We start from the raw sequence: 27,166 nt of genomic DNA on the forward strand, positions 1-27,166 counted from the left end.
CTTTGCTCGTGGCCAAAAGAAACCCTAAACATAGGTATGATTGATCTGCCGTGAATAACTCAGTATTAATGATCGCACTTGCAGGTTTCACTTCCTGATGGTGTTCTCCAAATCCCTCACAAGTATCAACCCTTTCCATACCCCCCAAAAAATGTCTACACACACTTTGGCTGCACAGTGTGTGCACAGGGCTGGGGGAGGGAAATTCTTTATGTCGAAGATAGTGAGGTACTGGACCAGGTTGCCCAGAGAAGCTGTGGAAGCCCCATCCCTGGAAGTGTTCAAGGCCAGGTTAGATAGGAGCAACCTGGTCTTGTGGAAGGTGTCCCTACCCATGGTAGGGGATTAAAACTAGATGGTCTTTAAGGTTCCTTCCAACTCAAGCCACTCTAAGTTTTCTACAAGTTCTGTGTGCGGGTCAGGTCTTCAGTGTACTCATGTTCAGATGACGAGATACACCCAGGATTACCTGGTCTTCATAAGCACCTCTTCTTTCAGCATGAGCCCTAAAACTTCTCACCACTGCCTGCTCACATCACAAAAGTTCATCTCCAGCTCATCCTCATTCCTCTCCCTTCCCGACCCCTCCCCTCTCCCCTGAAGACATCCTTTTTACCAAAACGAGCCGTGGAGGCTCGAAAAGACACTGACGTCAACGTAAAAGTAAACCAAAGAGGTCTGGTTCCTGTATCATCCCCGCGCCGGGCTGAGCGCCGGGGAGCGAGCCCACGGCCACTCGCTCGAGGAATCTGGAGCGGGCTCAGGGCTCAGCAGCTGAGCTTTCTCACTCCGGCTGTGTGAGTACTGGCTGCGGCGTGTGTCGGGCTGGGAGCGAGGGGGGAGAGGGAGGGAGATTCGCCGGCTGCTGCTTGAGAAGGCAGCGTGTGCTGATCCCGGCTGGGCTGAGAGTTTGGAGGCATCCGGATGGGGATGGGAGTCCTTGCAAGCCGGGCCGGGAGCGAAGCACGTGGGTTTGGATGAAGTTTGGCTCCACGTGGGTGGGAACAGCACTGGAGAGGAAGGAGAGTGTTGGACACCAGATGCTGGAGGGATAGAGGAGGGTTGGGGAGTCTAGAGCTGTTGCAAAGGAAAAGAGCATCTCATCTAGGGAAATGTTGGGTTTTCTATAAACTGAACTGATCTATTTGGATGGTAAAGAGCCATCGAAGGGATTCTGCATGAAAACTTGAATATTTCTGGTAAGCCTCCACATTCGGATTACCTCTGTCAAATCCAGCTACACGCACACCTGTGCATCCCACAAGGGTCCCTGTACAGAGGTGCAGAGCTAGACAGAGGATTTTTAGACCCAGGCCATGAAAAAGTGATCTGAGAAGGCTCAAAATTAACTTTACAGTTTAAGGTTAGGAAGCAGAAAACTTTCCCCAGGGAAACGATATGGAAATGTCCTTATTCTGATTGCTGTGTGGGTGGGAGAAGTGGCTGGGCCAGAGCTGGGGTGGCTTAAAGGGATGAATGGCCTCACTAGGTCCATTGGCAGGTCTCTGCCAACTGGGACATAGTACAGCATAGAGGGAGCATCTCCCTGTGTTTACACAGCCTGCACTCAGTGGCAGTGTGATGAATTGGCAACGTGGCTCTTCAGACTCATTTCAGCTCTGTTTTGATGACAGGAGGCACCTTTTTTCTAACATTTCTCACATGCCAGGGCCAATTGTTCTTCTTCAGCAAAAAGCCAGCTCTTTTCCTGAAATGACAGCTCCTTCTGCAAAGCTAAAACTCCCCCATTCAGAAATAACACAGTGGGCATACAAGTTTAATCCCTATTACTTGCGCGTGACAGTACCAATTGAAAACCACCAGGGCAAATGCCTCTGTCACCCATGATTAGATGCAATGCTGCACCTCAGCTTGCCCTGTAAATCCCTCCCTGAGCAGGGGAAAGCTGGGCAGCATGAAAAAGGAGGCAGAAATACCCACCACCTTCCTGTTGTAGCATCTGCCAGCACAAGTGAGGGCAGAAGCCTCCCTTTGGCAGAAACCTCTTTACTAAGAAATTTTCCATCTCCTTTGTGCACAGAAATCTCTGCCAACCCACAGTAATAAAGAAAATCCCCATCTTCCCCCATCCTTTCTTACAAGGACACATGGCAACTTAGCAATGCAATTGAGCAGCTACTTTAGTAATCTATTTCAGAGCGTTTTCCCTCACTCTGCTCAAGTCTTCTTCCCCATTTCCCCAGTGCATTGAGATAAAAACACAGAGCCATTTCTTCCCTCCCCACAGAGCCTAAAGGTGCCAAAAGCACCCTAAAAGTCTTTCTTCCCCCGTTTTGAAGCAGGAGGCAAAGGCCAAGGAAGAAACTGCACATGAAACATCTCTCACAGCACGTTCTCCCCAGGGCAGAGCAAGCAGAACGGAGGAGGCTCCTGAACAAAGCAATAAATCCCACCAGGCGCACGTACAATACCACCACAGCTCTGCTCCCCCTTAAGTGCATCATGCCCTTGGGATGACGTGGTTCCCATAGGGATGCAGGCTGTTCTGGCCCTGCATCCCCTTTCAGAGGGTCAAGAACAAAACCCTGGACTCCAGCTTGTCAGGAGAGCAACAGGATTTTGGCTGTCCACATTTTAACAGGCTGGAGACAAGTAAAGAGGGATGTTTAGCAGGCAAGTGCTCAGCACATTCAGAGAAACCTCACCCATTAAGATGTGAGTCTTGATGCCTAAAATCAGAGACATCCAAATCCCTGGACCCTTTTTAAAATGGGAGACAAGTATTCCCCACAGGAGTAATGCTAACAAACACTCAAAGTGCACGTTTTTGTTCTTCAAGTCCAGGTTGGATGGAGCTTTGAACAACCTGGTCTAGTGGAAGATGTCCCTGCCATAGCAGGGAGGTTGGAACTAGATGATCTTTAAGATTCTTGCAACCCAAACCATTCTGTGATTCTATGATTCTGTGATTTTTCTTTCCAGCCTGGGTTATTATAGCAGGTTTCTATAAATGTCCAGTCACCAGGTTTAGGAGATGAGACTACTTATTACCTAAATATACATGTTAGTGAACATCCCATGACATCTGTGGTAAAATCTACAGCCCCTTCTGAGGAATGTCTGCTGCTTTTTAGCCAGCTCATCTGTAAATGCTGAAAGGACCCTTCCTGCTCTCTGTTTTAGCTCTCATCCATTTTTCATTTGTAGCCTGCATTTTAATTTGTAGGTTTTAGCTGTACATTTTTTGCGGATCACAAATAGCTGAGCAAATCCTACTGATGGCTTAGCAGGGAAACACTTCCCATCCTGTAAATCCCAGAGGCACAGCAGAGTCCAGCCGAGCATGACAAAGTCCAGAGACACAAGTAGTTGTGCTGAGGTGAAGCATGAATCAGGGGAATAGAAAAGTGAAGCCCAGAGCCAGAGTAAAGGATCAGTAAAGCTGTGGGGGTCAGATGGGATTAGGCTGAGCTGGCTGTGACAACCAAAGAAATGATGTCATCCATCAGGACGACACTAACCAGGGATGCTGCTGTTCAGTCTCAGCAGGATATTTACTGGGATCGATACACCGTTAGTGTATAGACACAGAAGGACGGAATTCTTTATTACCTCTTACACATAATCCATAAAAGATGTGCATCTCATCTATCACAGCCTGAAAAGCACCACTACAGCCATTATCACACAGCAGAAAGGATGGCTTCTTCCACATTGGTGCAAAAAAGATTTACTGTCAAATATCCCTTCCTCTTCATGGCTCCGGCCATCTTCTCTACAAATACCTGCCAAAAAGATGGGGCTCTGGGAAATGCCCCTAAGGCTAAGAATGTCAGCTATGGCTTCCAGTGTGGTGCACCAGCAGAGAGCTTCCCATCCTTGAATGTGCTGAATTTGTCAGCCTGTCTATGGGACATCTGGACAGATAGATTTGGCCACTTTGGGGATCTGCCCCATAGTGAGGCTATCACAAGTAGTTTTTGTCCTCATGGATGAGGGCAGGGATGCCTGTGGAGGTTTGCCAAAATTTTGTTTCATTCAGACCTACAAACAGCTGCAAACATCTACATCAGAATAGGTTGTTTGCTGCAGGTAGGCATTAGCAAGGTGAAATGGCACTGAGCTCTGAGCACACTGACCCACACAGAGACCAGCACAGGCATTTGTAGCCCACCAGGGTCCTCTCAGTGGTCAACTCAGAAGGAAGCAGTAAAGTGGGTACCTGGGCACAGCAGGACAGGGCACTGAGATGGCCTCAGTAGGACAACCTGCTTCTTGCATGACATGAAGGTTTCTAGCAGTCAAGTGCAGAGGACAGGAGATTGCTGGAGGTCACACACCTCCACCACACAGAGCCACTATTGTGCAACCAGCCTCTCCTCTTACAGGGATGTATGATCACCCTCTTGCTGGCCTGGCCACACTCCAGCAGCTGATCCACGAGCAGTACAGAATGAAGAGGCAGAGCACACCTTTTCCTGCACCCATCACAGTCTAACTGGTCATTACCCATCTCAACAGAGAGGCCAATGCCTTATCAGGCTTATTAAAATCATAGAATTACAGAATAGTCTGGGTTGGAAGGGACATTAAAGATCACTTAGTTCCAACCCCTCTGCCATGGGCAGGAACATCTTCCACTAGACCAAGTTGCTCCAAGCCCTGTCCAACCTGACCTTGAACATTTCCAGGGATGGGGCAGCCACAGCTTCTCTGGGCGACCTGGTCCAGACTCTCCTCACCTTCACAGTAAAGAATTTCTTCCTCATATCTAATCTAAATCTCTCCTAGTTTAAAACCATTCCCCCTTGTCCTATCAGTATCCCCTTGTTCAAAAAGTATAGAATTATAGAACAGCTCAGATTGGAAGGGACCTTAAGCAAGATATTCAGACAGGTGCAACTTCACCTTTATCCTCAAAGTCTTTTTCTGGCAGGATGGAGAGAGAAAGCTGAGTTGTCATGCTGGGTTTCACCTGCTTGGCACTCACAGAGCTGCAGTTCCCCGGCAGCCAGGCTGGCTCCTTTTGCCTGGGTTGAATATGCCAAGCAATACATCTCTGAGAAAAATCCAGGCTGCCAAGCTGTGTTATGCTGTCTCCAGCTACCAATTACGCGGATAAATTGATTGTCATTAGAGTGATAAAGTAGCACAACAAATAAACTTTCAGGAACCATGCAGCCCATTTTTCACACACCAGCTCGGAGGCTTCCCGCTGCTTTGATCAAACACACAGAAAATTGTCTGCAGGCTGCGGTGGTGTTAGAGACACAGACTTGTGGAGGCTGAAGCAAACCAGCAAGAGGTTTAAAATACACCAATGACTCCACATTTGTGCACTATTGTGCAAGGCAGGTTGATCAGATGCTTTTTGAAGGGGTCACCATAAAGCTCACTCCGACCAGCAGCCGCCTCAGAGGATACCCAGGACTAAAATAGCAAGGGGCAGACGTCAGGAATCAGTCACTGGCAGCAGAGGGAAAGGAAGAGGAGTCGTGCTGCCTCTGTCCCCTGCCTAGATTAGATCTGTCTCATACCAGGGCTGTTCATCTCCCACTCACAACAGTATCAAGTTCACCCAGAGAATGAGAGCTGCTAAGATGCTGGCATTAATAATTCCCAACTGTATTATTCTTTGTAAGCAGCTTACCTAAGGAAGTGAGAGATTATTTTAAACGCATTGATTTATTAATACACCCAGGATGGCTCAAGCTGCTGGTTCTTACCCAAGGGAGTTCAGCAGTGGAGTTCAGCATCTTGACTCACAGTATTGGGTCTGATATATGACTAACTATGATCAGATGGCATATCTAAAAATACAGAGCCTGCATTTTATTTTTCTTGGAAAATGGAAAAACACCCAAAGAAGCAGAGCCCAGTTTAGCAACCACAGCAGGCTGGATTTTTGCTTTAAAGAAGCCAGCAGTATTTGCCCAAAAGAAGGTGCCATCTTAGGTTGTGTTACAGCCATGGGATTAACCTGTGGCCCCAACGCTGTGGGAGGAACCTCTGGCTGCTGCTGTGGCTCTAACTCTGAATTACAGAGGACAGGGATGCTGATTGCACATCCCTGCCCTAGGAGACACAAGCAATAGGATTCCTCTTACCCAAAGGAAGCCTCTACACTGAGACCACCACAAACTGGGCTGATCAACTGGTCCAGACTGGTGTTAATGAACTAAACCCTGCGAGACGAACCCGCCTTGCACCATTCCCAGGGAAGCTGCCACAGTCATCTCCAGAGCTGTTATCAGGTTTGCCTTCTGTTGTCTCTTCTGTAGATTAAACAAGCCCAATTCTTCTGGTCTGCCCTGATGGTTCATGATTTGCTTCCCCTCAGGTAATTCCTACTGTTTTGGTTTGGACCTTTTCCAAGGCAGAAACACATCCCCCTTTCATTAGTCAATTTAATACTATTTATTTCATGTAATAGTGCTTTTGTAGAAAATAATCCCTCCATGTGACATGAAAGGCACATCAAAAAGCACCTTGCAGCACTCCCAACATAACAAAGACCGAAGCTATCAGTACCAAGATGAAGTTATGGAAAGGAATGATTCAGCAGTGACAGGTTGAGCTTTTGCTCCTGATATAAAACTTGCTTTGAGGCCAAACACAAACTGGAGTAGGGCTTTGGTCTTCCCTCCATTATGCCATCCGTTGCCCACACCTCAGTGAGTTCAAGAGCTCACCAGCAGTGACAATCTGGTGCTATCTATGATCACATCCCAGACACAGAAAATATCACATTGGATTTCTGAACCATCATATTTCCACCTGACTCAGGTCTCAGCAGATTTTCTCTGCTCCAGGTGGGAGACAAAAGGGTCCATGACCTAATAGCAAAACACAGCACCACCACAAACACTGCCAGCTGGATCCTGCTGCCCAGCACCCTGTCCCATTTGTTTTCAGGAGAAAATTGATTATTTTGGCATTGCAGTTTCCAGTAAATCACACATGGGATGCCTTCCTTCCCTTCCTGAAAATTTCTCAGAGCACTTCTGCACATTATGCTTAGAGGGATGGTTTCAGCCATAAGGAAAATGAGGCACCTCCCCAAAAAATGGGGGTTTTGTCCCCAGTGAGGCCCCTCACACAGAACGTGCTGCAAGGACAGAATCTGTAAACAGCTGAGAACAAAACAGAACACACGCCCTCCAAAATAAAAGGAAAAAAAAACCCAACAGCAAGTGTACCAGCTTATTCCAGAGGCAGCAATTCTAGGAATCACTTGTAAGCAGGCAGCAGGGTGGTTGTTGGGTTTTTTTTCTTCCCAGATGGGGCCCTTTCTTTTCTTCCTGTTCCTATAGGGCTTTTCATCACTGTGGCATTTCCTACGATAATCCATCAGATTTATGCTGCCCTGTTCCAGATCAGAGCATTGCTGAGGTCTGTGCACGTCTAACAAAAGACAGCCCTGCCCTGAGCCCTTCCGAATCTCTCCAAACCAGGCAGACAAAGGGAATGGGAGAGGAGGATTAACATGTTTGCAGAGAGAGAGCAGGGAGAGGATGTCTATTTTCCAAGTTGCAGGTGTCCTTCCTCCCGGGCTAGGTTACTCATATGGCAAAAAACCCCAAAAGTTGAACAGATGACCCTGGGAGCATCCCACTGCCCCTTTCCAAGTTTGTGGTCACTGCTAAATCAGAGCAGGTGGAGATAACAGACTGGTTCCCTAAGGTCCCCACCACTTCCTTGCCATGGGTTTTCAAATGTTCCTTCGTCCTTTTCATCCTCGCAGGGCACAGCACATCTCGAGCTCAAGGTTTTCTGGCTCAGTCCTGCCTCACTGTGCTTCCCACTGCCACAAACACAGGAGCAGAGTGCTGAGAGCTCCCTGGGGGCTCTTCAACCACCCAGCACCAACCATCCTGCCAATTCCTGCTTTGCAACCTTCAAACCAGAGTGGGGCAAGAGCCACTCCACCCAGCCCTGACCTCCCAGGGCATGGTGCCCAAGCAATGCCAAAGCCCAAAGCTTGTGTAGCTTTCCCCTTCAAGCACCAGTGTCCCTGTGTGCTCAGTGACAAACAAAACCAACAGGAAATACTTTGCTGAGAATAGGGAGAGTTCTGCAGTGAGGTTGTGACACTGGACATTGAGTTCTTGGCAATTAGCTTCTGAATCTTTGAAAAAAATAGCAAAAAAGAAAAGTACAAAAAGTGGCTGCTGGCTAGACCTGGGTTGGGGGACCAGAAAGATTGGAGCGGGACCCTGCAAAGGATCCCAGTGAGGTTTGGATCAGTAGGGGCAGCTGAGACATGACATGCTTTGTTGGGTGGCCAGAGTCCTGGTGGCTCACTTTGCTGGTGCCTTGACTGAGGAACCTTGTCAGAATCCTCACAGTTGTGAGACCTGTGGTAAATTGAGCAGAGCGGAATGGAGAGAGAGATCTGGGTTCAGCCCCACAGGGTACATTTATAACAGGTTAGGGACTTCATACCCCTTGTAAGATACCCCCATGTTCATACCCCATGCAAGAACTGGAGATAGGCAAGACCAATGTTCTCCAAACCAGTCACTCAGGAAAGACCTCAGGGTTGCCCAGAAGAGCAGCTCGCTCTTTGGTCCTGCAGATATCTTCATTTTTCTTTCAGCTCAACAGGTCCATCAGCAAAAATGCCACAGCCTGGGGAGAAAAATGGAGGGGGAGGCAATGGTCAGCAAAGTCAATTCCCAAATATGCAGCTGGCAGGCAGGAAACTGGCTCCTACACACTTCCTCCCCCATCCCTGACTCAGGCAACAGGAACCATGGCCATCATTCTAGGGCATCACTTGTCTTTCCCTGTCCCTCATCAAGCAGATGAATCACAGCTGGATCCTATCAGCAGAGGCCCCGTATGGTGACTCTCTGATCTCCCTTCTTGCACAAACTCACAGATGGGGAGCCTGTTCAGAGGCAGGGATACAAAATTATGGTGGCCTCCAGCCCTTGCAGTCCTCTGAGGAGAGTGAGTGATAGTACAGCAAGTGCTGGGAAGTGCCTGTGATCCTGAGCAGTTGGCTCAGATTTTGCCCTGCAGAGCTGATGATGTCAGGTAGGTACAGCTGCCTCTAGACCCCGCTGAGATGCCATCACAGAGCCAGGTGGACCATCTTTTGTGGCTCTTCACAGCCTCTGTTATCCATGCTGACAGTTGGGTAAAAAGCCATAGGGGTGTCGAACATCACGGGGGGAACGGTCCAAACCCTCCTTGTCCAGGGACAAGTAGTTCACATTTCTTTGTCTGTTTGGTGTTTCTATGCCATCATTGCAGGAAAGGTACAAAGGTTATCTCTTACCTGTCGTTTCAGTCAAATTTTCAGTCATATATCACCCTCCCAGAGGGAGTGAGAAAGACAGAAAAAAAAAAGTAAAGCTTTAGTAAGTGGAAAATTTTCAAGCTTGTTCATTGAATATACAAGAGTGTTAAATACTGGGGCGAGATTGTAGGTGGAAGAAGGTATTGTCTGAGTCAAAATCAGCATACAGGAGGCAGAGACAGATTCTGTCTAAGAATCAGTACAGAGAGCTCTGATCTTTTCCTCCAGTCATTCCAGCTATCACCTTAGGCATAACCAGCATGAATGTCTCAGGGTTCAGATCCCAAAGCGGTCCCAGGATCTCCCAGATGTCCCAGCATGGCACACCTGGATCACCAAGAGAGCAGCAAAGAATGGCCTCTCAATAGCCCAGCAGGTGAAGCCACATGTTGCTCTCTTTGGCTCCACATGAGTAAGTGCCACAAGCCAGGCTGGATACAGATGTCAGCCCTGATCTTCAACTGGACCTCCCATGGATTCTACCTGGATCTGCTTTAAGGATCCATCCATTTGCCATGCTATCCCTTCCACAAAGCACCAGCTCAGGAGCCACCAAAGAGGAGTGTGTTCCCACACTGCTCTCCAAGGGAACATGCACATCACTTCTTTATGGTAAGGAAGTGTGGTGGGGTTGAAGAACACCTCACCTAGATGGAAAATTCCTACACGTTTGAGTAGAGCCTCAGTGCCCACATATTTTCCAGCAAATCAAAGGTGACTCCTGGAGGACGGTCCAGTGCAGCAATTTCTCCACCCTTGATCCACCGGTGAGAACCTACACAGTTCTTTGGGTCAGTTCTGATTTACAGCATCCCACAATAGCCTTGGAGACTGAGGACAATCATGATTTTAGGGCTCACGGGCAGTGCGTATCATAGAGACATTCATGAATGTTTTCCAGCACTTTTTAAGGCCTGAGGATCTTCTAGAGTAGGTTTACCAGAAGGAAGAGGAGTTGAGGAGGGTAAAATGGATGTTGTAGACTCTCCTCAATGCCATTATCTTCCTTGACAGAGGGCTACTCACCTGGCAGAGACCATATTGTTGCCTCTCCATCAAGCCTGCAGCTAAAAAGAGGTTTTCCAGACACTGCAGTGAAGATCCCACCCTTCAGAGTCCTCCATCCAGTGAGGATCCCACTCTTTGGTGACCTCAACACAGTCATGACCATGGGTAAAGGCTCCTCAGTTTTCTGAACTCTGTTACGTCTATGTCCAAGACCTTCTTGGGTAGGAATTCTCCTTTGCTTCTGGAGAAAATAATTCATTTGTGAGCATCTGTTCAGTATAACAGAGCCTAAATTAAGCTTCCTAAACAAACACAGGCATGTTCAGACACTGGATTTGGGTCCTTGCAGAGATGGTCAACAGACACACCTTGAAAGCTGATCTGCCCATGTGCCTTGAGCCCGTCTCAGCTCTGTTAAAGTTCATTATGTAGTGCCCAATCTCAATCTCTTCTCCTGCAGCAAGGGATCAAAGGATGCTCAATTCCCCTTTTTGAATAGGACTGGAAGAGTACACCCTTCTCCTGACAAAAACAGGACACATCTCCCCAGAGGGATGTGTGGTATCAGCTTACTCTGCACCTCCCTCAAGAGTTGTCTGGCCTCCTGCTTTGCTGCACTGTGCCACAGAAGACTTTTAACCAGGGCCCTATTTCACATGGCAAGGTTAAGGGATTGCTAGGAATTACCACGGGCTAGTAGCATCCTTCCCTGATGTAACTATTAGTCCTTCTGTGTGCTGATTTTGACTGAGACAATACCTTCTTCTGCCTACAATCTCACTCCAGTGAGAACGAAACAGAACACACCCCCTCCAAAATAAAAGGAAAAAAAAAAACAACAGCAAAGTTGAATATACACTATTGTATATTCAATGAACAAGCTTGAAAATTTTCCACTTACTAAAGCTTTACTTTTTTTTTCTGCCTTTCTCACTGCCTCTGGGAGGGTAATAAATGACTGAAAATCAAGAGATGATAGAAGCTCTTCATTTATCAGCTACAGTTGCAACTCCTCCTGAAGTCGAGTGTGGGAACCGGGTCTGGGACAAAGTGTGGCCCTGAGCCCGGATGTGCCTTCTCCACCTTAGCATCTGCTTCCCAATATGGCATGTTCTGCACTATCTCAGGCACAACTTGAAACTTTGCAGCTGTTGCCACTCAGAGCCTAGCTCTAAATCCAGCAAGGAGGGAGAGGCTGGGATAGTGGGGGAGTGCAGGGTACTGATTATCCCATGCACAGGGATGGGAATGCAGCTCTCGTGTCATCTGGAAGCATAAAACCAAACCAGTCCTCACACAGGAAGGACCAGGCAGTCCCAGAGAAGGTGGACAGAGTGCAGCTACCAACAGCTCATCCTGGAGAAAAGTCTTCTCTTTCTTACAGTCTCACATTTGTAACTCCAGAGAGACATTCCCTAAATATAAAAATTTTGTTGACAGTCTGGGGGAATCTTAAGCATTTGCCACAATAAGCATTGAGAATGATAGAATCATAGAATTCTAGAATGGTCTGGGTTGGAAGAGACATTAAAGACCATCTAGTTCCAAGCCCCTGCCATGGCAGAGACACTTTCCACTAGACCAGGTTGCTCCAAGTCCCATCCAGCCTGGCCTTGAACACTTCCAGGGATGGGGCAGCCACAGCTTCTCTGGGCCTATCCTGGCACCTTGATAGGGTCCAAGTTCACCCACCCTGCCCAGCATTAGACCATGAGCTGGTTTCTTCTCTTTGTTCTTACCCCTGTTGAATTTCTAGGATGGAGGGAACTGAAGGCAGAATGATCACTCAGACAGGGCTCATGGAGAATTTCCAATCACACTCTCTTCCCAAACATAAGGAAGTGAGAAACAAATGAAAGTTCAGGCATATGCTTGAGCTAGAGGTCAGCTGTGGAAGGCTGGATACCCAGATCAGAGGGCTCATAAAGCCAAGGAGGATGTTCCTGAAACTGGCGGAACAATCTGCCCCTCAATGTGAGGAAACTCAAAATAGAAAATCAATAAAATAACCAGACAAAAAGAATCAGCTCAGTCTTCCTGGGAAAGATCCAAGGGTGAAAAAGTAATTCCAGAAAATGAGGTGAACCTTCTCTAATAACCATAGCTACTGTTTGTGCGCCAGTGAGACGCGCATGTGTGGAGTTTACCTCTCCTCTATTTATGGATTTGGCCTCTTGACCTGGAATTCAGTGCCTCTCAGTTGATCCTGTCGTGTTGTGACAGGCCATATCCTGCGTGTTTATTGCATTGGCACCAGTGTTGTCTTTATCTAAAGTGCGATGCAGGCCAGGACTGATACTAAAATGCAGCATCCATCCTCTCTGTATTTCTAAAGAACTGAATTTGATGTAAGTTCTCACTTTTTTTCTGCATTTTCTCCCAGAAGGACTTTCTAAAGCTACTGAAAAGCTCCCGGGGAGAACATCTGTGCAAACCCCAAAAAAGATGGGGTTTTGGTACCCAGTTTAGAGCAAGAAGTGGGACTTGAGATGGGACTTGAAGGATTTTGAGTCCTTAGAACATCAATCAGCAGAGGTGTCTTGAAAGCTGCTCTGGCCGTGTGATTTGAACCCGTCTCAATAATGGGATAATTCATTATGCTTTGTCCAATGTCAGTCTCTTCTCAAGTAGCCAAGGGTGTAGAGATACTTAAATCCCCACTCTGAGAAAGACCTGACACCCACAATGGCTCTACCATCAGCAAGGAAGAGCTGTGTGAGGATGGAGGAACATGTTGGGGGGCTCCTTGGTGGAGCCTCAGACTCTCTATTGCCACCCACGCTCAACCATTTAAGCCCTGGATAGATCTCATTATCTCCTCTCCCAAATGACTGCAGGCAGCACCACCAAAGTGTGCAGGGTCACCCTGTGGTTCCCTGTGCCAGGGGTTTTCTCAGGGTCTGAACATCTAGATTGGTTCAAAGGACATCACAGGTTGTGTGGCATTTGGTTCAGCACCTTCCTGCAGCTGCCAGGGATGCTTTTCTCTAATCCCAGTTCACATCAGGAAGAAAAAAAGAGGGGTATTTTCCTCATCTCACACATGGTGGTGCCATTGCAGGGGCCTTGAGCAGGCAAGTTTCCAGCAAGGAGATTTTGTTCCCACAGAGACACAGGAAAATTGACTTGGGGGCAGCAACATAAGTTTTAGTTTACTAGAGATGTTCAGGCATTAGCACCGTGAGTAAGGCTGGAGCCCTCTTTAGCATTTACAGCACTTCATAAATTTCAGAGAGATTTAGGGCAAGGAGCCAGATGTTTGGGGAGAAATTCTGAACACTACAGACAAGTGGAAATATTTTTTTTTTTGGTAGTGTGTATTTTTTCCCATTAGTTGCAAGGCTATATTTAGAAGAGGGGGGGGAGAGAGGGAGAGAACGCAAGAGAGAGATTAGGCATTTCTTCATATTCTGTAGTCACTCCAGTTGTTCTGCTTGTAGGAACAGATGTCTCTTTCCTGGGGTGATAGCAGACAGGTCCATGAGGAAATTTTCTTACCGGCAACTCCTCTAACATAGAAGGGAGATCAAGCCAGAGGTAAGTCAGTCCGTCGTGCAGGAACACACTGCAGGGATCATTGCAGGGAATGCTTTGGGATATTGGTCAGAGAGAAAGAGGGGGGCATGGGATTGGAGACAACGTGGGGCCAGGAAGGATTTGCTGGATATTGGACTCCAAGTCCTGGCTATTGCAGCAGGGAGCCCTGGCAGGGGTGGCAGCAGAAGGGGTCCACTGAACATGTGGATGAGTAGCTTGGGAAGTCTCTGGCTCTGCCCATCCAGCAGGTGTGGAAATCCATTGGGAAGTGCCTGACCTGAAAAGCCACGCTGTGCCAGCAGCTGGAAGGGTCTGCAAGGAGCTTCTCCCTTGTGACCTTCTTTGCTTTTGAGATTTGGGGCAGTGTAATGATATTTAGTTGTTCTTCAAAGAGATGGAGAGTGATGGGAAGTGTGCAAAGTTGCTGGCTTTCCCTTCTTGAAAAGTACTCTGCCAGCTCTTGTGAAGAGGGGGGGTGATGTCGTTTGTACATTTGTACTCCCAGGCGTAATTAAATTTTCATGAAATGCATTCAGGAAGGTTTTGGAAGCCAGAAGAAGAGACGACGTACTGCCCGGAATGGGGTCAGCTGTGAGTGGGGATGTTTTACCTGTTTGGCGATGCAGCAGGGTGCAAGCTCAGCTCTAGGAAAGGTGCTGTCTTCCCTCTCTGAACCCACTTGCTGGGTCAGTAGAAGGAAAAAGAAGATCCTTTCTAAGGTCCTTAGCAGACCACTTCGGAAATGCTCCCTGATTTCATAGCAACATACTCACCAACAACAATGAGTTTTTCCAGGTTAACCTGGTGAATCCAAAATTTGCAAAACCCTGAAGGCACTGTGGGGTCTGCACAGCAGTGTCATATGTGCCTCTCTAAGGAAACCCCAGAATCCAGTCTCCCAAAGGGTTAAGACCTGGTTGACCATCTTGGGATGCCTCAAAAACTGTCTGCTCCCTAACTGGGTCTCCCACCTCAATGCATTCCCTGGGCCAAGCCCACACATGGCTTCATGCCTCAGTTTCTCCCTGCAGCCAAGAGAGCAGCACAGCTTGAAGTGAGTGCTGGGAGGCAGAGCTGGTACACCTGACTCCTCTGCATCGCCCCTTCATCCCTACCTCACTGCTGTCCCTGTGCTCCCTGGGGTGTAAGCATTGTTTCACCAGTCCTGCACTCCCTGGCTGTGCAGGAGCCCAGGTATTCCCCAACAGCAGAACTCTGCTGTTGCTCTTTTACTGCCTTTCTCAGCTTCTTGCCAAAGGACAGAGCAAGCAGGCAGCTGAAGGCAGAAAGAGGACAAAGTGCTCAAAGATTGCTAAATTTGTAATTAAAAATTTCTCAAAAGCAACCAGCAATACACTGGCCAGATTGTTTTTGCACTTGCCTGGGAAGTTCCTGCATGTGCCTATATGGTAATTCTCACTGCAAGGTGCTCCTTGCACACAGCCACAATAGCTGTTATTCCAAACTGACATTTCTAGCACTTTGTCTCCAGCGCCCTGGAAACACTCAATGGATTACTGTGATCCCTATAAAATCAAATGCATTTCTCTTGTTCTTTTACAACCTCCCAAGAAGATAGGCTCAAATCCATCTTTCCTGGCTGAGCCCTTAAGAATCCAAATCCATGTGTTTTGTTTAAGATGTAACTTTTTTTTTAAAAATGTTAATCATCTTGGAAAAAAATTCCCCCAAAAATACGTGTTTTCCCCTCACGTATAATGGTCCACAAGGGACAGGGAGGAAAACACTCAGGAAGTCATGCTGTGATTTCTCTGAAAGTAAGAGAGCTGGAGACACACAGCACCTACTGCAGAGATGTCACTCCGTGCTCCCTTGTGACAGATGGCACTTGGTACGAGCCCCGACAGGCTATGAGATATTGGCCTTTTAAATGCTAGCAGCCTGATAGAGCATTCACCAAGACACTTAGCATTTCTGTCACTCCAAAGCCAAGATCTGATAACACAGAAAAGAGGGACATGAAAAACACAGTGGTATTGATAAGGTATCATAGACTTCCAAATGTTTCAGGAGGGACTTTTCTACATAGTGTGGTAAAAACAAGCAAAAATACACAACCTCCTTTTATTGATGACCAGTACTAGCAAGCCTCATCAGAGATGTGCTGGGGGATCTCTAGGTGTCCACCACTGCTGGGTGGATATCTGTAGGTCTGGAGAGCCAAAGTATGTACAATCCCAGTTCTCTTTTTCCTTGCACATGCACATCTGGGCTCTTTCTTTCAAAGACTGAGGCATTGCTGCTACAAATGGCCATAGAGGAGGTATAAATTCATAAGAAATCTGCCAGTATGTGAATTTTCTCCCCTGTGTATCTTTGGGAGCTTCATTTCAGTTTTTTCATGCATGCTCAGGACAGGGCTAAGGGAGAGCCATGCAGACCTTTCCAAGTTTTAAATAGATTGTCCCTGGAGTGTCCAGGACTATGATCTGTCACCTGGTTTTAAGAAGCAGGTTCAAGCCTGGATGCAGAGAGTTGGCATTTGGTCTAAGCCAAGTGGTATCAGTCCCATCTGGGTCACTTTGCTCCGTGGAGAAGAGGAATGCACTTTGGAGAGTTGTGCTCTCTCCCTCTTCTACTGGCAGTGATCCCTCATGGCCTAGGGTGACCTGCTGGACTAAATCATTGCTTGGGCACCCACAGACTATTTCTTGTCCCAAAATGAGCCAGGGATGTGGGTTCCTCACTCTCAAAGGATGTGATTTTGGCCTTGGGCCCATAGAGAGCACAGGATCCATCCATGTGTACACACAGCATTGAACACGACGTGGTGGGTGGAGCTCAGATCACAACACAGAGTAATATCCATTGCCCATCCACAGCAGGGCCTTGGAGATGAAGAAGCACATAGAGGCAAACTGGGCATCTCAGGCAGGAGGCAAACAGCTCAAACGGCACATCAGCAACGCCAGCCCAACAATCAGCATCATGCCTGAGACTGGACATTGAAGTTTTCCCTCCTGCCAGATGGGAAATCTGAGTCTCATGGCCAATATTAGAGATTCAAAAGTCAGTGGGGGGTGTTAATCTCTCTTGGCCTTGAGAGGAAGCTGTATGAGGAGCAGGTGAGGTCACTTGGTCTGTTTAGCCTGGAGGGGACCAAGGGGAGACCTCATCACAGTTACAACTTCTTTGTGAGAGGAGGGGCAGGCACTGATCTCTTCTCTCTGGTGACCAGTGACAGGACCCGAGGGAATGGCCTGAAGTTGTCTCCAGGGAGGTTTAGGTTGGATATTAGGAAAAGGTTCTGCACCCAGAGGGTGGTTGTGCACTGGAACAGGCTCCCCAGGGCAGTGGTCACAGCACCAAGCCTGGCAGAGTTCAAGAAGTATTTGGACAACTGTCTTGGGCACATGGCGTGACCCTTGGGGATGGTCCTGTGCAGGGCCAGGAGCTGGACTCAATGATCATTCTGGGTCCCTTCCAGTTCAGGATATTCTGTGATTCTGTGATTCCAGACAAAAGCTGTAACTCAGCACATGACCATTCAAACTACCAGACATTGGCCATCACACTCTTCGTGACACATGGGCAAGAAGACCATGGCTGGATAGTACCAACACCCAGAAATTTGCTATGAGCTGACCCAGTCAGGCTGGTTCTCCCATGGTTTGGCATAAATCTGAAATTATTTCTCTTCAGGAAAACAACAAGAAGCAAGCAATACTCTTTTCTTCACAGAAACCATCCAGCCCTGTTTGCTGTGTTTCAATGCCAAAGCAATTGTAAATTTGCAGGGAATGAAAGGATGTGTGGTGGAGAGTGTTAAAAAATGCCTTGCAGGTTCACATTGGAGGAAACAAGGACCACTCTCAATGCCTGTTTGTGTGGTTGTCAGCTCCAATTTCCTCTGTCCCCCTAATGTTTTTCAATCTGCTGGCTAATTTCAACCAGAATTTGGCAGAAGGCAAAGATCACCTCAATTTTCAGGAAATTAGGCAGCAAAGAAAGGAGAAAGTCAAACAAGTGTTGGAGCCAAGGGAAGAGCTGGAATGTAAGTGCTCATTAAGGCAGCCAAGTGTCCACATGGGAAAAAGTTATAATAAGCATCTCAAGCAGGGCAAAGCATTCCCTCAGCCCTGCGAGCCACTGCGAGACATGAGACTGCAAGAAAGCAGGTGTCATTTAATCTGACACTCATAAAACTATGTGTTTTGTGTCTCCAAAGTCCCTTCTATGTCCATGGCATTGGAGGGGAACTCTAGACTGGATTTGGCTATTTACAACTGCAGTTCCCCACAAGGTGGGTGTTTCACACACTTGGTCCAGCCACCCTCAGACCTGGAGGTTTACAGGAGACTTCAATGCCTAGGAATCAAGTGAGAGTAGAGATCTGATGCCCACACAAATGGGATCTTACCTGCCCTGAGAATAGCCTCGTTTCTGCTTCGGGATAGAACCTGTCTCCCTCAGAATTAGCTCTCTTCTCACAGCCCAAGGGGCAGACGGGCACCAGCTTTTTAGTTTCAGCAGCTGAACTAATTCCCTTTCTCTCCCTTTCTCTCTCTGTTTCTCCTGTCAGCAAACCCATCCTCCCCAGGCTAAACACAAGACACACAGAACAAGCTCTACCATGTATAGGGCAAGGTCGACATGCACAAAAACACCATATTTGGCCAGTTTGAGCCAGAGTTGAATGAGAGCTTGCCAGAAGGAGAATCACACAATTTAAATTGAAAGAGAGTGAGTTTAACCCTTCATTTATAAATATGATGATAAATCACCAGGGGAACTTTAAACATGGGAAGGCTGCAAAGCTAAACACACACTGCTGCCACCCCAGGCAGCAGAATAACACCAGCAGGCAGGACAGGGTAAGGGGGACTGGGGGGGTTGATAGAGGAGCCAGGTTGCCGGATCAGATGTTCCAGTTCAGGACAGGGAGATGAGAAAAGCTGAAGCTGTTTATACTAAATTACACTCGTGCTTGTTAACGTCCTTTTCAACTTTCCGATCCCAGTGTGTGGCTCTGGTGTTTTCTCTGGGTCTGCACACAGAGATCCTTTCTGCACACCAATAAATAACCCTTTTGGCATGCAGTTAGGACAAAGCTCAGTTGTCTGACCTGCCTTTTCATTTGTATCCCATTACTTGAGTTGCTGAGCCGGATCCAAAAGTCCCCTGGGCTAAGGAAGTGAACCCTACTAACTTCAGCAAGTGCAGGGTGAGGCTTAAGGCTGACACCAAGCACAAGGTTGGGTGAAGTGGAATACGCGATGGTCAAGGATCTCTTCCTGGGGCAGAAATAGCACTGAGATGCCCATGCTAAGTTAACAAGGGTGATGCCAAGCAGTGAGTGAGTGAGGGAAAAGGCTGCAGGACCTATGTTCAGCACAGCGACCATCTGTTTCCTATTTGGCCCAAGAATGATGGAATTGGTTGTGTCACACAACGATGAGAAAGTATTTCAGAGCAAGTCCCCCTCTCCCAGTGCTGAGCAGGGACCTTTATCAGAATGAGGGAAAGCAGGTCAACCTCCAGTCTCTGTCCCTCCCTTTATCCCATTTCTACCCAGATTCGTGCTGTACTTTTAAGGAAATGCTACCAAGAGTCTCCCAGCCAGACAGACAAAATCCCTCCTCAGAGGTATAATATAACAGCATAGGCCAACTGGCACGGTCAGACAACACTTAGAAGGATGTGTGTTTACCCATCTTGGGCTTTGCAGACAGCCAGCTCCCAGAAACAGGGATTGCATGGAAATCTGGGGGGCTGAGAGCTCAGTTAGGTATGAAGTAGGCTGAGCTCCAAGCTCTTTGTAGATTTTAGCAAGGGGGTTAACCCAAAGTCTATTTGCTCTGTAAGTAAAGGTGGTTCTTGCAGCTCTTCATGAGCTCATGCCATAGCCATGAGTAATAAATAGTGCAAAACACAGCAAAATAAAGGTTTGCAGAGGCTGAAAAGCTTCTCATTAATTTAGCCATGCCCCTCACTGCCTTCCATATGCCACTACTTCATGGTGATGGGTAGCTGAACTGACTCACTTAAACACCTGCATGAGTATTTCTGATTGCAGAGAAAGAGACCTGGTTGAGATAATATTTGGACTCAGAAAGGGGAAGAATTTAAAATCTTTGGAAATTTTTAGCTTTGCTCAGACACAAGGTCAGGCTGCCTTTCTGTGCTGCAAAATGGGCAATGTACCTTTCTCATGGGTTTGGAGTCCCACAATGGAAAAATCCTTAGCAGCTGTAAACCAGGGGTTTGGTCCAGCTCCATCTCATTAAAAGTACTCAGAGGAATTTTGTTGCTTTGCTAGTCCAGTTCTCCATCCTTTCTGCTTGTGAGCCATGAGATGAGGACAGTCCCACAAAGAAAGGAAGAGGCCATTCACCCAAACATCCATCAGTAACAATTTGATTAGAAGAAGATTTTTCCCACAACAGTCCAAGAGGCAGCTTTTTCACAGACTGTCAGGGAGGAAATCTTCAGGATTAATTAAATTTGCCAGGACTTCTTTCATGTAGTTGTTTGGATTTTGAGTTCAGATCGGGCAGCAATGGACTGGGAAAAGACACAAACTCTAATGCAGCACTTCTTTGCATATTCAATTTGGCAAACACAATGTTACCTGTTGTTTTTTAGCAGTTTTTAACATCTCGAGTTTTTTTCCTTGCACGTGGGGTTCAGTGGAAAAGGTGACTATGTAAGCCAGGACATAGTATATGCTGATTATTTTAATTTTCTATTTGTCTGTAACATGTCCTACATCCCTCAAAAGCATTGTGAGGATGAGGAATATTTGAATGTATTTGGAGGCGCTGATTTCACTCAGGCAAGAAACGCAAAGTAAGATAAATATCAGGTGTTTGTGATAAGGGATCTCAAACTGAAGAAAAATCTCCCAGAGGAGGCAAGTTACTAACAAAATGTAATATCAGAGCAAACAGCCAGTGCCATGGAATTACAATGAGAAAACAAATGCATGTGTAATTCAATACAGCCTAGTGCATGCTCAGGGATGGGAGGGGTGATTTTGTCTTCTCCCTTGCTCAAGAATGTGTCTGAACACAGATATACAGACTCTCACTGCACTCCAGGGGCATCAAAGTCTTTCTTTATTCCTTGGTTTCCACAGTGCTCCTCTTGATAGCATCTGCAAAGAGAAAGCTGGGAGCAGATCCAGGCATCTGCTCATTTCAGTTTGTTTTTGTAATTAAAGAGTGAAACAAACAGAGAAGATGGTGAGAATTTTAGGAAATCAGTAGCAAACAGACCAGGGTTCTGCATCCTACCCATGCATCTTTCTCAGGTGTCAGACTTTGCAACTCCACTACCTTCAGCCTATCTTGAGGCCAGTTTTTCCTGTTTTTCTCTGACAGTGTGCTTGGCACAAAATGTAAAGAGACAAGACTCTCCCTCAGGAGTCTGCAGGCTCAGTCAGACCCAGAAAAAATGCCGTGAACATGTGTGCTACTTTGGCTACCACCAGAGCTCAGTACAGGGTGAGGTAATCTGGTCATTCCCAAACCAGATGATGTTACAACGTCTGGTTTCTGCTGGAGATGACCTAGAGGTAAAAAGGGACAGAAACTAGCATTGTTCCTCTTTGCCCAGTAGTTCTTTGGGACATTAAAGGTGGCCTGACCCCAGGCTTCAGGATTTCAGTCCTGCAGTGTGCTCTGGCACTGCATTGGATCTCAGGAGGGCTTTATGTCTGAGCACCAGCCATTCCAATGGACAATTAAACTCCTTGGGCTTGAGTGGCTACCTAAATAAAACAAAGTGCCATTTGATTGGAAATATCCTTCTGAGCTCAAGGATATTAAAAACCAGTTTTTTCCTTTACACCATTTCCACAGACTGAGAGTCAAGAAGGAACTATAGTAATCCCCAGACTCCAGGCCAACAAACCCAAGTTCCATCATGATGGCAAAGTCACTTCTCCAAGAATTTTCACACCTGGTCTTCTAAATTTCTCAGTCCTAATCTCTGCTTTTTCTCAACAAATGTTCTGCTTCATGCTCACCTGGCTTGAATGAACCATGCAGAGTAATCACAACTAGGCTGTAGCATCCCGTGAGGACTCTTGATCTTGAATGTTGGCTATTGACCAAACACTGGTGAAACACACCAGGAGTGCTGTATGCAGGAAATGCAGAGACACTTGGTGGCCAGGCAGGAGAAGGCTTTGGCACTCATCAGGCAGGCTCAGAGCTGCTGTGACGTTCTCTGGACCCATTAGTACTGTACCTGCAAATCAATTTCTTTTTTCCTCCTCCACTTTGTACACAGCCACCAACAGCTTGAAGCATCTCACAGGCGACAGAGCACCTTTGGTCCATCATCCTGATCCCCATAAGCAGCAAAAAGGATTAGTGCAGGAAAAAAGCCAGCTGCCAGAGGATGGAGCGTGCTTGGCAAAGCTGGACATCCAGATTCCCTCAGCAATTCCAGCCTTCCACAGTGAAACACCCAGCCCAGGCACACTGCAGTTCTGTGAGCGCTGGGAGATGTGTTTGCAGATCCTTGTCTCCCAGTCCTTCCGCATTTGGCTCACTGGTAGCACGGATTTCAAACCCCCATAAATCAAGTCTTTCAGCATCATTCTCTGCTGATCCAAGCTGGTTTTTTTAATGTCAAAGCCCTGCCCAGCCACTTTGAGATATTCCAGACATTTTTCAACCATTTATTTTTATTGAAACCAGCCAAGTCTCTGTATATATTGGGCCCTTTTTTTATCTTTTTAATATACAAATGAGTTTAAAATAGTGTATAAGTCAGGAATGATTTGCAAATTAAACTGTCAAACCCTGGCAGGACTAGTGGCTGACACCCTTAGCTTGAAATCTCCCAGCTGCTGTTGCTGTTAGTGCAGATCTCTAGAAGATGCCACACAACCTGCTTCTGCTTTCTTAGAAAATTCAGCCATTCCTTGATTTCAGGGAAATCTTACAGCTCCTGAAAACACTACCACATATAACTCTCTAATGGGATCACCTGCCCAAGGCAAGAGATGTGATATTTTAGGAGTCCAGTGCTGGGGTTATGGTTATGCAAAGGTCTTCTGGTCTTAAAACCATTTATGTACAAGGAAGAGGAAGAGGAACTTGAAGTGCGGAGTGTGTGTCTTCCCTAAAACATGCATCTGAAACCACTGGAAGACACTAATTATAAACACAGGTATTTTCCTTGCGATTATTGGTAATCCCATATTGGCAGATGGGGATCTACTACTAAGGATGTGTAAATACGTAGGTTAAAATGTTCTTAGGTGACAAGATTTTGAGCCCTGAGGAATGCTGACACACTTATCATTATACCTCTGTTTCTTTTCTTCCAGACTGCTGGAAGTCAGTGACCATGCCGACCTCCTCCACCCAACTGCCAGCCCTTGACTCTACCAACTCCACCGAACAACCAAAGTCCAACATCAACTTGTTCTCCAAATTCATCCACTCAGACGAACAACTGGCCACAGATTTTTATAGCCTGTGGATTGGCCTGATGGTAGTCAATGCCATCATTTTCCTGGTGGGTGTTGTGCTGAACAGCTTGGCATTGTATGTCTTCTGCTTCCGTACCAAGACAAAAACCACCTCTGTTATTTACACCATCAACTTGATTGTAACTGATCTCTTGGTGGGCTTTTCCTTGCCTGTCCGGATCATCATGTTCTACAGTGCAGGAGATTGCAAGAATTGTCCCTTGGTTCACATCTTCGGCTACTTTGTCAACATGTACTGCAGCATTCTCTTCTTGACATGCATCTGCGTTGACCGCTACCTGGCAATCGTCCAGGTGGAAGCCTCACGTAAATGGAGGAACCCCACCTGTGCCAAGGGGATCTGCATCTTCATTTGGATCTTTGCCTCTGTGGTGACTTTCTCCATCCTGATCATGGCAATAAAGTTTGCCGAGTGCTGCCTCTCCAAGATTCTGGTCCTGATGGTCTGTGAGTACTTCTTCCCCCTCATCATAATCATCTTCTTCACCACCAGGATTATGTGTGCCCTGTCCAAGCCCAGCCTCATGCACCAGAGTCGGGAGAGGAGAATGAGGGCTGTGCAGCTCCTTATCACTGTCCTCATCATCTTCATGATCTGCTTCACTCCTTTCCACGTGCTACAGGTCGCAATCTCCATCAACCCAGACATTCCTCACAACATCAGCCTCCTCGTCTACCACGTGACAGTGACTCTAAGTAGCCTCAATAGTTGCATGGACCCCATTGTCTATTGCTTTGTCACCAATAACTTCCAGTCAACCATGAAAAACATCTTCAGGAAAACCGAGCCACAGCAAACTAATGCAGACATCCTGGGTACGAACAAGAACTCCAAGGGCTCCAATGCAATCATCGCCTTCTCGAACACAATAGGAAGCCCTCTGAGCTTGCCACCGCCAAGCAGTGCCCAGATACAACCCACATCTGATGGGACACACTGCAGTAAGCCAGTGCCATGATGCTGGAATATTGCTAGGATGCACAATACTATTGTTTTTGAACTCTTTGTGTTTTAGGCTGAGGTTCAGACTAACAGTGGTGGAATTTATTCCTCAAGAACATTGTGGTCTGTTTGGAAATGGAACCTACAATGCTGTTAGTACCATACAAAAGAGAGTCTATTAATTACTGTTCCCAGCAGGGAAGTTTTCTTTGTATTTTAATACAGACATTTTGCTAGCAACAAACTCTTTACTGTGGTTTTCTTTTCATGTTTGTCGTCATAATGCAACACTTTTAGGATGACTTAGAAAGCAGGATAGCTCTGGTTTGTAATGAAAGATTTTTGTGCCTTGGGCATGTGCTTATGAATAAAGGACAAGAGGGATGCTTCCAGAGCTATCCACTACAAAGATTTTAGATGCCAATGGAATGGGAAAGAAAGTATTCTAACCCACATATCACTAGTGACTACTCATTTGTTCCTGAAAAAGTCTGAACCTTCTCAGGGAAGAGATGAAGTCAAGCATCTCTTGGCTATGAGACAGCTATAAGAAAACATACATATATTTTCATAAACATTGTCTGTGTTGGGGAGAGGTTAAGGATATGCTCCACCTGTATTTGGATCACTAAATCCCCTGAATTGCAGATGAGTGTACAAAAATCTGTGAAAATGAACATGCAGCCCAGCAAACTCTGCTGCTCTGCTCTGTTTCCCCGAGGAACAGCCAAGATGAAAACCAGAACCAGACTATGATGCTATACTATTCTGGTTTGGTTTTTCTTCCTGTCATGTTGTAACATCAGGGCTTGCTGTTCTAATTCCCCCATCAGCCCATCCACTCAGTCACTCAAACGTTGATACTTCCAAGCACAGAAAAAGAATCTGTTGCAGGCATCTAGGTTGAAATTCACCCCAGTACAAACTCACTAGGATGTTTCAAAGAGCCATGTTTAAAGGCTCTTAAAGGTTTAAATAGGCTAAGGATGCTGCAAAATTCTAGCCATAATGGTGGGGGAATGTTTTAGACAACATTATATCAATGAAACAATGCAAATGCAAAAAAATAAAATTATCCTAGGAAAAGTGCAAAACCTGTGGGTGAACAGCAGTAACTGTTGTTGTTGCTCCACACCTCACTCACATGTCCATGGCCACTCCAACTGGAAGACTACCACGAATTCATCAAGTCTAGTGATCAGCTTTTCCTGGCACTCACTGGTGTAACCAGTCAGAAGAGCAAGCATTGGTCCAAGCTAGAGCATCCTGGAGTACTCTGCTTCCTTGGGACCTGTGGTACGGCCATCTCCATGCCACAGGAACACAACATAAACAATGCCTCACACTGCCTCTTGCAATGGGGTTTGCAAGAGTTTGCCTCTTGCAACGCATATATGTTTCACCTGACCTTTTTCCCTGCCCAATCCAATGGGACTAAAATTTGAACCGTCAGTATCACTGCAATACAGGGAATGGGGTGCTCCAGTACCTATTCCAGACAGTGGAGTCTGTAATTGCCAGTAATTGCCATGGCCAAGCATGCGACCTCTTTCCTGAGCAATACAGCTGACTCAGTGCCCTTCTGCTGGGACCCTTATTCCTTTGTAGAGGATTTTCCTTCCAGGAGGTGGTGATGAGGGCCACCAATACTGTGGCACTATCCCATGGGAGGTAAGACTGTTGTCCTCATCATCATTTCCCTTCCCAGGGCCCAACTGTACTGTGGTTTCCTTCTGCCTCATCTATTTCCTTATTCATCTGCAAATCACTGATACAGGCACCTCACAGCCAACATCAGTCAAATGACGCACACATGGATCAAGCTCTGACTTCTCAGCCAGGCTGGCCACTTCAAATTTCTGCCACCATTTTCCACCAACCCCTCCTTTGGAGAAAGTCATTTTGTGCCTCAGAGGTCTGCACTTCCCTGCAAACTCCCGAAAACTCAAGCCCACCAACCCACCACAAACGCTCAGATATTTTCATGCCTCCCAAGCTATTTGTAATGAAAATGTGTGTCACATATACAGAGTTGTTAACAGCACTCTTTTGCCAAGGCTACTCAGAGAAAGAGGAGGAAATGTGCAGGCCCTGTGCACAGCTTATTTTAGCTTCTTTGTTCCAACAACCCAGAGATTCACACCTCCCATTCTCTTGCTATCAACAGTATTTTTGCCATATACAGAAATGTCTTAACATCTTTCTCAGTGCAGTTGTTCATTTGAGGTCAGTATAAAATCTCTAAGATTATTTGCTTAGATTTTTTTAAGTTCCTAAACAGCATCTCAGTCAAAGCTCTGTCTGTCTGCTGTAAACTTCTCTTGTGGTAGTCTGAATTCCCCTTACCGTCAGTGTATTATTCACTCCCTATAAAAGCCTCCTGAGACTGGATAATTCTCTTTATTTTTAATGCCTATTGCCTTATCCAGAGCTTTCAGTGGTCCTTCTTCATTTCATACCAGCTCCAGAACAGGGTCTGGTCCCTTATCAAGGACACAGCCTCCAAAAATAGGAAAGAGGTCAAATTTTTCACAAACTAACCTCCTTTTTTGTGACTTTTTGAGCTCACTATTTAATCCATACTGTTTACACATCTTGCTTTTCCTCAGGGTGCAGTACTTGCTAAACTTCTATCCTATTTTAAATCACCCATTTGTGCTCAGGGCACAAAGTCGAAAACCAGAACGAAAAACTAAGCTATCATCAGAAGTATTTCCCCAAACAGTACAGTTTTGGGGGGCACCTTCCACCAGCCAGTTCCCATTGCTGCTGAAGCATACCTCAGTTCTCTGTGTTTCTGGAGACTGGGGCAAGGTCTCTCACCCCTCGATCTGCACCATCCCTCTGCTCAGTGTATCTCCTTGGGTTGCCTCTTAGTGATCACCAAGAGGAATTGGAATTGTCCCGTTCCTACCCCAACCTGCCCTTTCTCTAATGACAA

At 46.6% G+C, this 27,166-nt stretch overlaps 1 protein-coding gene across 2 annotated transcripts; it reads left to right on the forward strand.

The window, feature by feature from the left end:
• The first annotated feature begins 697 nt into the window (after positions 1-697).
• On the forward strand, positions 698-24,469 carry GPR20 (G protein-coupled receptor 20). 2 transcript variants are annotated; one of them, XM_008643088.2, is made up of 3 exons: positions 698-797; positions 13,717-13,813; positions 23,118-24,469. In XM_008643088.2, exon 3 carries the CDS (start codon positions 23,138-23,140, stop codon positions 24,239-24,241), a length of 1,104 nt encoding a protein of 367 aa, XP_008641310.1. In that variant the 5' UTR covers positions 698-797; positions 13,717-13,813; positions 23,118-23,137; the 3' UTR covers positions 24,242-24,469. The 2 variants fall into 2 exon arrangements, with proteins under 2 accessions (XP_008641310.1, XP_017602199.1); XM_017746710.1 differs by lacking the exon at positions 13,717-13,813.
• Positions 24,470-27,166: the final 2,697 nt, after the last annotated feature.

This window comes from Corvus brachyrhynchos, unplaced genomic scaffold, assembly GCF_000691975.1.
Source record: "Corvus brachyrhynchos isolate BGI_N302 unplaced genomic scaffold, ASM69197v1 scaffold89, whole genome shotgun sequence".
Taxonomy (NCBI): domain Eukaryota; kingdom Metazoa; phylum Chordata; class Aves; order Passeriformes; family Corvidae; genus Corvus; species Corvus brachyrhynchos.

Excerpts from the sequence above, each read along its gene's own strand:
- GPR20 (XM_008643088.2), top strand. The coding sequence starts at position 23,138 with ATGCCGACCTCCTCCACCCAACTGCCAGCCCTTGACTCTACCAACTCC.